The 12246-nt window shown below is 35.6% G+C and overlaps 1 protein-coding gene across 4 annotated transcripts in view; it reads left to right on the top strand.

Moving 5' to 3' along the window:
* Window positions 1-12246, top strand: part of GRIA1 (glutamate ionotropic receptor AMPA type subunit 1) — a 335673-nt gene that overhangs the window by 151745 nt on the left and 171682 nt on the right. For all 4 annotated transcript variants that reach the window (XM_074291865.1, XM_074291862.1, XM_074291864.1 and 1 more), the window contains exon 4: window positions 3708-3892. In XM_074291865.1, the coding sequence (XP_074147966.1) occupies window positions 3708-3892 (185 nt within the window). The remainder of the gene's footprint in view (window positions 1-3707; window positions 3893-12246) is intronic.

Raw genomic sequence — 12246 nt, forward strand, 5'->3', positions numbered from 1 at the left:
CTTTGGGCTTATAAAGTGTCCATTTACTTCTGTATGATAAACTTGATCTGTCCCACTGATTGACTTTTCTATTTATTAACCAAAATTATTGTACAAGTGTACAACAAATCGATATAGTTGGCTAAGTACATTTAGTATTCCATGAATCTATGACTTCTTTAGAAAAGAGAATATAGAATGTTAGAACTAGAAATAACCTTTGAACAAAGAATGTTAGAAATGTGAGAAAGTTAGTAATTTTTAAATAATTAATAATCAAATCTTTTTATGATTAAGCTTTTTTTGTATCTGAAATCCAGTACTACCAGCCCTTTTCTTTCCACTTGAACTCTTGAAATCATCAACAAAGGCATGAAAGTGCTATACCCGGATATAGGCAGTAGCCATCCCTATGCAATCATGAATTTCCTGAAGTATTAGACTTGTCATTTTTCAAACTTATAAAGTGGCCAATTTTTCACTAATGAATACCAAGAACTTATCTAACCATGAGCTCAGGCAACAAAATGTCTGTCCCTAATCCTAGGGTCAAAGCCTTTCTCTTTTTGGTTACCTACCTTAATTTTCACTTCACTGATAATATTTCTTGAGATGTGGGGATTCTGGGGTCATAGATGTAGAATTAGAAGAGACCTCAGGCATAATCCAACCTTTTCATTTTGTATATAAAGAAAATAAGGCATAGGGAAGTTGCTGCATGAAGACACAAGTAGTAAATTAGAGATGGGATTTAAACTTGAATCTTCTGACTCCAGAGCCAATTCTCTTTCCCCATTGTACTGCTCTGCCTTCCATCACAGTAAGATATCCAACAAGGGCTTTACTGCAGATTACTACACAATAGACATGATTGAAATGTGTACACATAACATAGATACAAGTCAGCATATTTATTGTTGTTCAGTCATTTCAGTCATGCTTGACTCTTTGTGACCCTATTTGGGGTTTTCTTGGCAAAGATCTTGGAGTAGCTTGCCATTTCCTTCTCCTGTCAGTTTTACAGATGAGGAAACTGAGATAAACAGGGTGCAATGACTTTCCCAGAGTTCCATAACTAGTAAGTGATCAAGGTCATATTTGAACTCAGAAAGGTGAGTCTTCCTGCCTCTAGGCCTAACTATTCATCCACCTAACTGCCCTGATAAATGCCTAAGAGAGACCAAAGTTCTGTGAGATTCAAGGAAAGGAAGAATCATTTCCAGTGTGGAATTGAGGAAAAGAGATGATCAGTGAGAAAAGTTTCATTGAAAAAATAACATCTGAGCTTTAATAAAAGAAAAGGATTTCAATAGATCAATATAAGAAGAAAATATATTCCATAGATGAAAGATGATATATACAAATGCATGAAAGACCATGAGTCAACTGTTTTGGCCAATATGTGGTATATAAAAAATAAACATGTGAAATTAGTGTGAATAAATGAATTTGAACCAGATTGTGAAGGACCTTAGATGTCAGAATAAAAAATTTTAAGTAATAGAGAATCATTGGAAAGCTTTGAGCAGGGCTTCAGAGTCTGACCTACCTAGCTTATATCTTAATTGGGAAAGTAAATTCTTTCTTTCTGAGTCTCAGTTTCCTCACTTGAAAAATAAAGAGATTGGATTAGAGGACCTCTATTTGTTTTCCTCCAGTCATATCTGATTCTTCATGAAAATCCTATTTGAGATTTTATTGGCAAAGATCCTAGACTGGTTTGCTATTGACTCATCAGGCTCATTTTACAGATGAGGAAATTGAGGCAAACAAGATTAAGTGATTTACCCCATGTCCCCCAGCTATTAAGTGTCTGAGGCCAGATTTGAACTCCAGGCCCAGTGCTTTATATACTACACCACCTAGCTGCTTGACCTCTGAAGGGTCTCCCTTTTTGCCCTAATTTTTGCCTTGATTCTAGGAAGATCAAGGAGCAGTGGAATATGAATTGGTCTTTGAAGGATAATTAAAATATGGCTATGTTGGGGAGATACAAGGAATGAATGGGTGAAATGAATTACAGAAGTAAGGCTCTGGTTTTGGATAAACATAGAGCCTCCATAGGAGAGTGATAATGGTAAACACTAGGAGCTATTGCTAGTTCTGGAGCAGGGACATTTTATGAAGAAAGGGATACTTTGGAAGACTAGTCTAACAGTTTTAAGTGTAAGATAGCTTTGAGAAAAAGACAAGAATGAAGGCACTTTCCCCCACCCCCCTGCCCTTTTGTTCTTTCCTGTTACCTTCTTTCAACAGTTTCCTGGGTCTGACAGCAGGAACTCTGGGTTCCAGCCAGAAAAGAGCTATTTAGAGGAAGGAACTGCTTTGTAAAGTGATGAGGCTTGGGGAATGAGAAGAAAAACAAAAACATTTTCCACACAGAAGTAGCTCGGTAACCAGCCATGACCCAGGCTTCCCCGAGGGAGGCTCAGCCCCATTGAATATCTGACCTAAAAGCTTTGAAAAAGAACTCCAAGCAACACAAAAAGAGTCTTAGAAAGAGCAACAGCAGAAATATTTGAATATATCAGCCAACTTTTGTTTATTGAGCATCTACTATGTGCCCAAGACTGGATGTGACCCCTATGGATAGTAAGAAAAGTAAGACAATGACCCTTTCTTTGAGGAGCTTAGTCTGAAACAGGTACAAAGAAATAAGTGCAAGCATTATTGGACTTAAAATCCAAAGATCTGAATTTATGTCCTTACTATGGTACTTAGTGTGTTAGTCTGTATACAGACCTTCTAAAATAAAGGCTACTCCCCTAAAATGACATATTTTTTTTAAATTTAAAGATATATTTGAAAAATTCAGCCTGCATAGAGATTGAGCCAGCTATATGACAGAAGAGACATTTGTAAGATCATCATAGATTTCGAAATGAAAGAAGAACTTTAAAGTCATCTAGTCAAACCCCTTCATTTTACAAATAAAAGAAGTGAGCCCTAGAGAGGGCATGGTAGTGGTCATAGATCATACATGGCTCTTGGTAGAGTCAAAGATTCAACCCCAAGTCATTTGATCCTATAGCCAGGGTAATTCATATATTCTGCCACACAGCTTGAGTTTTTAACATCTAGAAGACTTATTTCCTCTTCCTTAATATAGAAATAAACTAGGTATGAGGATTAGACCTGTGCTTTTACTGATATAAGAAAATCCCTGGTGAAGAAAGCTATTCTACTAATTCAAGTGAACACTTTCTCAGCAATTTATAATCTTAGAGAATTGTTTATGGGCACTGAGAGGTTAATTGACTTTCCCAGGATCATTCAACCAGCCTGTGTCAGAGACAGAACTGGAACCCACATTTTCCTGCTTCCAAATCCAGCTCTCTATCAATAATACCATGCTGGAAATAAGCAAATTTTCTTCCACCTAATTCACAGGAAGCTTTTAGTAAACTGTAAAGTACTATGGCATATGATGTAGAATGTGACAGGTGGACACATGAAGGCTTTAGACAGTCAGTTCCCCAGGAATTCAGAAAAGAATGAGGTCAGTGGGGTATTAGGGCAAAAGTGCAATGCTTTCAGAAAGAAGTAGAACCTAAGTAAGGGCTGTAAAGGATGAATAGATTTGGATTGCTAGCCCGGAAGGAATATGGGATCCCATACACTTGGGAGGACCAGGGTGGGAGGTGGAAGTTACAGATTCCTTAAGGGACCTTCATGTTCTTTTAGAATATTTTTTTCTCTTTCTCTTTCTTCGCAATTCCCTACCCCAGGATTGTCAGTTCTACAGAAAGTCCTAGACACTGCTGCTGAGAAGAATTGGCAAGTGACAGCTGTCAACATCTTGACAACAACAGAGGAGGGCTATCGGATGCTCTTTCAAGACCTAGGGAAGAAGAAGGACCGCTTGGTGGTGGTGGACTGTGAATCAGAGCGCCTGAATGCCATCCTAGGCCAGGTAACTTTCTGTCAGTTACATACTAGCATAGGAAATCTGGCTGATGGAGACTGGTTTGGCAGAGGATAAATAAGGTGGGGGAAGGGAGAACAAATTAAACAGGAAGTCAGAAGATAGTATTGTCTGTCCTTAGTATTTACCAGTAAGAAAGAACATGGAAAATACCTCTACTGCTATATAGTGATAAATAGCCTAAGAAAGTAATATAATATGTACTGGAATTAGAAGTCAGAAGAGACTTGGGTTTCACTTCTGGTCCTGATACTCACTAACTGTGTGATTCTAATCAAGTATTTTGACTTCTCTGAATCTTAGTTTCTTTAGCCATAAAATTGGAATAATAATATTTCACAGGGTAATAATATCTTCATAGGATTTCTATGAGAAAGTCTTAAAGAACTATAGAAATTATTATTATTATTTCTACTACTATATCTGCCAGGAAGTGATTATGAGCATAACATATGGGTATTTTAAGTCTGTGAGCTGCAGGGCTTTGCCAGAGCTGTAGAACCCTCCAAAAACTATAAAGATTCCAAGATGCTGACATCATCTTTCCAGAAGGGTCAAAAGAATATGATGAGCTGATTTGATTAACATCTAGGGATGTTTGCTTGTGGTACAGCACCATATTGTTCCAACTATTGGCTGTCCTTGAATATAAACCTCATCTCTAAAATTAGAACTCGTGGGGAAAAAATATAAAGTTATATGCAGAAAAAAGAATATAGAAACTATTTCCTTGCTAGTTTCCTTCATGTGAGGATTTTAGAGGTTTCAATACACAAATATTTATCAAGTACTCTGTTCAAAATTTTGACTATGTGATAGACAAGATAAAAGTTTAGTTAAGGCACCAACCTTATCCTCATGCAGTTTGCATACCAATATGGAAATAGACACATAAGTGTAGTACAAAATAAAACGTGTATATGAGAGTTGCAAACCTAATGTTTCATGAGACCCACTGAAGGAGTGGGTGGATGTCTCACCCACTTGGAAAAAGTAAGACTTGTTGGAGGAAATTATGTATAATTTAAACTTTAAAAGGTCAGGTTGGAGTTCATCCAACCAAGAAGAAGGAAAGAAGGCATTCTAAGCAACAAAAAGAATAAGAGAAAAAAATCAATAAAGTTCAGATTGCATGCAGAGGAAAACATGTGGTCAGCATGGCTAAAATGAGTAGAATTCATGGAGAACAGCAAAATGAGATAAATTAGGGTAGGGTCATGTTTGAGAGATTTTGAATGATAGACTAAGGATTTTGACCTTAGGAAACCATTACAGAGAAGTAGTATAATATCATTATTAGGAAGATAAATCTAAACATGTATAAAAGATGAATTAATGGATAAGGAAATATAGAAATGGAATGATGTTAGGATGCTATTGTACTTAGTCTAGTAAGAATATTAAACTCTACATTTTTAGGAATCAGTCATATAATAGGGACAGGAAGGGAAGCTAGTTGTCTCAGTGAGCTTTAAGACAATTAGTGACTTGTCGTGGGATGTGACTCATAGGTGTCTCAAGCTCTAACTCCCAGCATAGAGAACTGATTTCCAGCTATGGAACAATTTGGTTGCTATGACAATATCTGAAAGCTTAAAGACAGGAAGCACACAGGTATTTCACAGTTTAAGAAAGAGGTACCCAAATCCGAGAGTTTTGAATGTTGAAGGGGAAAGAAGTTGTTCAATCTGTGGAGTGCATTAGATTGAAGACCCTATGTAATAACAACAACAAAACAATTCCTCCCTATCACAACCCCCCAATCTCTACACAAAAGAGTTAATAGGGGTGGAGGGAAGGGAAGGCATCATAAATGAAGTATTAATTCTTACCAGAAGTTGATCCATATATAATCTGGTCATATTATAAATAGTAGAAATCCACATCAGGACACAGTTCATATGCCTTGGGACAAACCCTTGGAAATAAAAGAGATTCTAAAACAAAAGAGTCTGAGGATATAGAATACATTCTTACCACACATGATATAGTATGTTGGAAACAGAAAGTAGCTTAGAATAATGAAAGACTACATTAACATTATCTGTGTTCCATTGGATTTTTGTTTTGTTAAATCTGTCCCAGTTACATTTTAAGTAAGTTAAATAGAACTTGGGGATGTTGCCCAACAATATTTGATATTTCTGGTTTGGAATGTAGAATGTTAGATCACAGAACATATAATGTCAGAACAAAAGGCTCCTGGAGCATAGAATGTCAGAAAGAACCATAAATGGTAGAATGTTGGACCTGGAAGGCAGATATAGAATATAAAATGTGAGAGCTGAAAGGGTCTTTAGAAACCAAGTAATGTCCCTCTCTCCAAATGACACCATGAGTCTGAAAATCTACAAGACAGCTTTCCTTTCTCCTGGTTCATATTTCTGAGGAAAGACCAGATTTCATGATCCATCATAAGCAAATTGTGCCTTGAGCTAAGGGTTATAATGACCTCAACTCATGTGCTCATTAACCAGAATACTATGGCACTCTGTTCTTCAAACTCCCAAGAGACCACAAAATAGGCCTATTGCTAGGAGAAATAAATGTTTGATGGAGCTTATTTATGTTGATAAATAATGCATGTTTGTAAAAATCAATTAGCAAAAAATGTATTTTACAGAGATTTCTAAGCAATGTTACATAACCAATTGGGATCATTTTAAATGAAGAGAGCATGGAAAGAGTAGTGGGCCAGGAGTCAGAAGATTGAGAACTGACACAAATAGTTGTGTGTGTCCTCATGTAAATTACTTCTCCTCTCTGAAATGCAATTTTCTCATTTGTTAAATGGTGATAACAATATTTAAACTATTTACCTACCTTATAAACCAGTTGCTTGTTCAAGTAAAATTCTATTTTTCCCATTAATACCATTTTTTTTCTTTCCTGCTACCTCCCTAAATATTCTAGGAGAAAAAAACAGATAACTCTACTAATAAATATTCATATTCAAGCAAAGCAAATTCTCACAATGGTCATATCCAAAAATGGATCTCTTTGTGAATAAGAAAATGCTTTCTAAATTGTAAATATCAAGCATATTGTTTTTATCCTCTTTCAGATCTGTTAACCACCCTCAATCCTATTGAGCCTGAGTGTTTATGTCAGCTGTGCCAACTCAGTGCTACTTACACCCTGCAGGAGTTTAGAGATTTCTATATTTCCAGGTGCCAGGTTCCCCTCAGGAATTAATGCAATACAGACCATTCTGGGCATCATAGTCTACTAAGGCAGAAACAAGCAATAGTTTTCATTGTATAGTAAGAAGAATCCATGCCATAGATTCTTCTCTTTCCACATCTACAACTGTGTGATCTTAAGCATCGTTCTTTCATCTTCTTTATTTCTAAAATAAAGACATTGGATTAAAATCCTAGACACATTCTACTTCAGAACTTCAGATCCTATGCAGTCAATGGCCATAGGTCTTTCTGCCCTTATAGTACAATAAAGTATGCGAGTGAAGAAAAGGACCTTAGACATTATCTAATCTGATCCCATCATTTTATATGGAAAGAAACTAAAGCCAAAGGAAGACAATAGGTTTTTACTTGAGTTTCAAAGCAAGTCACTCTCACAGGTGATCTCTAAGGTTCTCTCCTGCTTTTTGATTTTTTGGTGGTAAGAAAAGAATTTATAATCGCAGTTCTTCCTTCCCCAAATTTTCTACTCTTTGAGCCCCAGATTCTCAATTTCTAGGAATGTTTAGTACTTAGAACAGTGCTTGGAACATAGTAGGTGCTTAGTAAATGCTTATTGATGCACTGACATTAAGAAATGTTTTTTCATTTTTTTTTGTTTCACAAATTTGTACTAGAAAGTAATGAGAACTTGTCTGTATTATTCTATTTTAGAGGCATTAGTGATATCAATGGCAATAGTGCTGAGAGGAGAGGAATAGGTTAGAAAGGAGGCCAGGCTTCTAGTTTCAGATCCACCATATTATTTGACAAGCCATTTTCTTTCTCTGTGACTCAGTTTTTCATTGTTCAGTCTTGTCTATCTCTTCATGACACTCTGAACCATACTGCCCATGGAATTTTCTTGTCAAAGGATACTGGAGTGGTTAACCATTTCCTTGTCTAGTGGGTTAAGGCAAACAGAATTAAATGATTTGTCCAGGATCACATAGCTAGTCTGAGGCCAGATTGGAACTCCAGTTTTCCTAACTCTAAGCCCAGCACTTAACCATCTAGCTGCCCCAATTTGCTCACCTGTAAAATGAAGATTGCAACATATGATCTAATATTCTATCCACCAGTATTCTTAGAGTGTTTCCAGCATGGATATTGTGTTCTCTGCTTTGACATTCTAGCTTGGAAAAGCAGTATGTTCAGATGAAGTGCTAATCATGGTGATTATAGGAAGCTAATGGAGGCCATAATGAAAACATTGTAATAAGCATCTCAGAGAATCATTATTGTCCTTGTTCATTCTCCACAGCTAGATGGGTTGGCAAAGATCATCTTCTGGACATGGGAAAGAGAAAAAACAATAACAAAATCTGCCACAAAAGCTCACATGGCTGGTTTAGGCTGCTACTCTGTAAAATTCTAAGTATATTCTTATGAATATGGCAGTAGCTGGGATCTTATGAGTTTGTTCCTGGTTTGGAAAGAAGCAGGCCTGACATCCATTTCTAACTGATGCCTATTTCACTCTGGGATCATGGGTGTAGACTATTTCTCTAGTATCACTTTTCTCTTCAATAAATTGTGACCATCTTGCCCTAGAAGTTCACAGAGCTATTATATAAATTGCAATGATAATAATAGTTAATTATTTATAAACCATTTCAGAGTTTAGAAAGTATTTTGTATAAAATATCTCATGTATTGTCACATGACAAGACAGATTAGAAAATAAGGAAAGTGATAACTTGACCTCTGGTCTACTCATTCTGCTATTAAAAACAAAAACAAAAACAAACAACAACAAAAAAACAAAAAAAACAAAAAAAAAAAAAAACAAGCAAATTGTATTAGTCACTAAAAGCCAAATCTTTGTTTTATGGGGGTCTTTGTTTTGGGGGTGTTAGGATCTAACCATTTTTCTGGACCATTTTTATCATGTGATTTTAAAAGCTCAGATTTCTAAGAGCGCTTTAAAACATTTCCCATTCATTGTCGCATTAGATATTTATAATAACTTCATGAATGGACAAGATGAAATAATTATCCTCATTTTACAGATGGGAAAACAGAGGCTCAGAACAGTTAATGGTCGTAGAATCTCAGAGTCAAAAAGGACTTTAGAAGTCCCCTTCTCCAAATGAAAATTTTAGGGATAAAGCAAATGAATCCCCAAGAAAAGGTCAAAGCAAATCATTGGTTTAGACTACATAATAACTCAGATCTACTGCCTGTGGTTTTCTAACATTTTCAATTTCACCACTAGAATCAGGGTTGAGAAGGCTAAGTAAGTGATGAAAAAAATGGACCCGAGTTCCAGTGGTCTTGTGATGGAGAGAGAGCCATGTGTACTCAGAGAGAGGACTGTGGGGAATAAGTGTGGATCACATTTCTTTTTGTTGTTTGCTTACATTTGTTTTTTTCCCTCATTTTTAGCTTTTTGATTTGATTTTTTTCTTGTGCAGCATAATTATTGTGGAAATTTGTATAGAAGAATTGCATATGTTTAACATATATTGGATTACTTGATGTCTAGAGGAAAAGGTATGGGAAATAGAGGGAGAAAAAATTTGGAATGCAAGATTTGCAAGGGTAAATGTTGAAAACTATCTATGCATGTTTTCAAAATAAGAAGCTTTAAACATTTTTAATGAGAAGGGTTAATACTAATCAATAAGGAAGAAGGAAGGAAGGAAGAAGGAAGGAAGGAAGGAAGGAAGGAAGGAAGGAAGGAAGGAAGGAAGGAAGGAAGGAAGGAAGGAAGGAAGGAAGGAAGGAAGGAAGGAAGGAAGGAAGGAAGGAAGGAAGGAAGGAAGGAAGGAAGGAAAGGAAGAGAAAGAAAGAAATATAGACAGACATGACTGTAGGGGAGATTTCACACTGGGAAATGTACTGCTTCACAATGAGTATATTTTTATTTGACTCCTTTGTGTTTATTGGAAGGTTTATAATAAATGTATCTCAGTATCGAAAGTGCATCAAACCATGTGACAACAAGATGAAGAAGTTATGAAGAATTATCCATAAAGCTCTCATCCCAGTAGGTTTGGAATTCCTGGGGCTAGAATTTGAGTGCCTTAACTTCCATTTCAGAAAATTCATTGTTTGCTCCTGCATTTAATTACTCCCCCTATAAAAATGTGTGCATTGCTATTCACATACATCTAGTTAAGTAGATGTCTGAGTATAGATTTTAATAACCCTGGAAATTTATTCAGTTATAAGAAAAGTTCAAGCGTGTCTCACAGACACGTATTTTCTTGATAGTCTTCCTGAGATAAGCAGTGGATTAACTTTATTACCCCATTTTGCAAAGGAGAATGTGGAAGAATTAGAGCAGATTTTACTCTAGTCACACATAACTAAAGCCAGGACTTACTGGTTTCCTCAATGAGGGCTGGTCTTCTAATATGAGTGCTCTCTGTTGAATATTATAGCTGCTACTGAGAATTTTGGAGTAATAGCTTGCCAATGTGGTACAGTAAAAACATTTTTTTTTTTTTAAAGTGTGCCTTCATACAAATTACATAACACTTCCCTTACAGGAAAAAAAAAAAATCCTGTGAGCTAAGTACACTGTGATCAACCCCCTTTTTATCAAGGAACAATGAGGAAAAAGCTTAGGTTCCTAAAGAAGTGACTTGTTCTCCAGATTTACCATTAAAATAAAGGGCAGAATTAAGACAATATTGAAGTTGAAAGGGACCTTAGAAGTTACCTAGGTCAGAGATTATCTAATTCAAACTCAAATAGAAAAGAATCCCAAGTCTGCATATTGACTTAGAAAACCACAATTTAATATTATTTATGTAATATTATATTTTTAATTAAGCTATTAAACATTTTTCAGTTACAATTTAATCTGGTTCTTTGTTATTCCAAGGAATTTTGTGGGAGGTTACTTTCATATGCCTAGTTCAACCTCCTCATTTTACAGAGGCAAAAACTGAGCCTCAGAAAGGTAAATACATTTGCTCATGGTCATATCAGTACAAGGATATGCTGGTAAATGTTTAATAATCAGCTTCCATGAGCAAAATGTATATACAACATACTTTAAAGATTAATCTGTACTGCTAATGTTTTCTGAATTACTTTATTAAGTTTAGAAAATCAACAAAACAACAAATCAATTTCTAATTTGAGGTGTATTTTTAATATGTAAATGCTTATATTTTAATACTCAATTCCTGCAAGCTAGTACAGAAATCTCTGTCATATCCTAAATAGTTTAACTGGGAAAATTGGGAGGGTTCTCAGAAGCCACTTAATCTGATGATTAACTCTACAGAAATCCCCTTAAAATGTCTCCAATGCTAGCTAACTAGTCATCCAGCCTTCACTTGATCTCTACTGAGAGGGAACTTCTCTATAAGTTCTGTTATGGATAGTTTTCATTGTTAGAAAAGTTATTCCTTACATCAAATTGAAATCTTCTGTGACTCCCAGAGACAATGACTCTTTCTCCTGGTTCTTCTAAAGATATGGCTATGAAAAACAATTCTAACCTTTCTTCCACATACCACCTTTTTTAAATATTGGAAGATAGCTAACATGTCCTCTGACATGATTCTTTCCATAGGCTTAAAGTGCCCAGGTTCTTCAACATTATCTCCACTCATTCACTACTCTTCTCCAGATATTTTCCAACTTCTCAAAGTCCTTCCCACTATATGACTCCTAGATCTAAGCACAATTCTTGTCTGTCAAGGTATTTGGAACCTTATGCTTCTCTTTAAAAAGTTTAATATGTCATTAGCTTTTTCAATGTCCATGTAGCACTATGGACACATATGAAACTTAAAATGTGCTACTAAAAAATGCAACAATAATAACAAAAAAATAAAATAAAATAAAACACTTGGGCCCTTCTTTTACAGAAAGCATTGTAATGAGTGAGAGAGCCAGGATACAAAACTAGAATGATCATCTCCAAGCTTAGTGTTCTTTCAACAACATACTTTAATCTTCCTTTAAATATGAAGATCTAGCCAGGCCAACATTGCCATCATTTCCAAATGTGACCTTTCACAAACCAGTTCTTCTCTCTGTCTCCATTTCCAAATCTACAAAATTAGGAAATTTGGTCCAGATGGTGGTATCTTATGTCTCTTCTATCTCTAAGTTTTTATGATTATATGATTATATAATTCCTTAACAAAATTAAATTGGGCATTTGTATTTCAAAGTTACAGAGTTAGATCAAAT

Source organism: Sminthopsis crassicaudata, chromosome 2 (genome assembly GCF_048593235.1).
Source record: "Sminthopsis crassicaudata isolate SCR6 chromosome 2, ASM4859323v1, whole genome shotgun sequence".
Taxonomy (NCBI): Eukaryota; Metazoa; Chordata; class Mammalia; order Dasyuromorphia; family Dasyuridae; genus Sminthopsis; species Sminthopsis crassicaudata.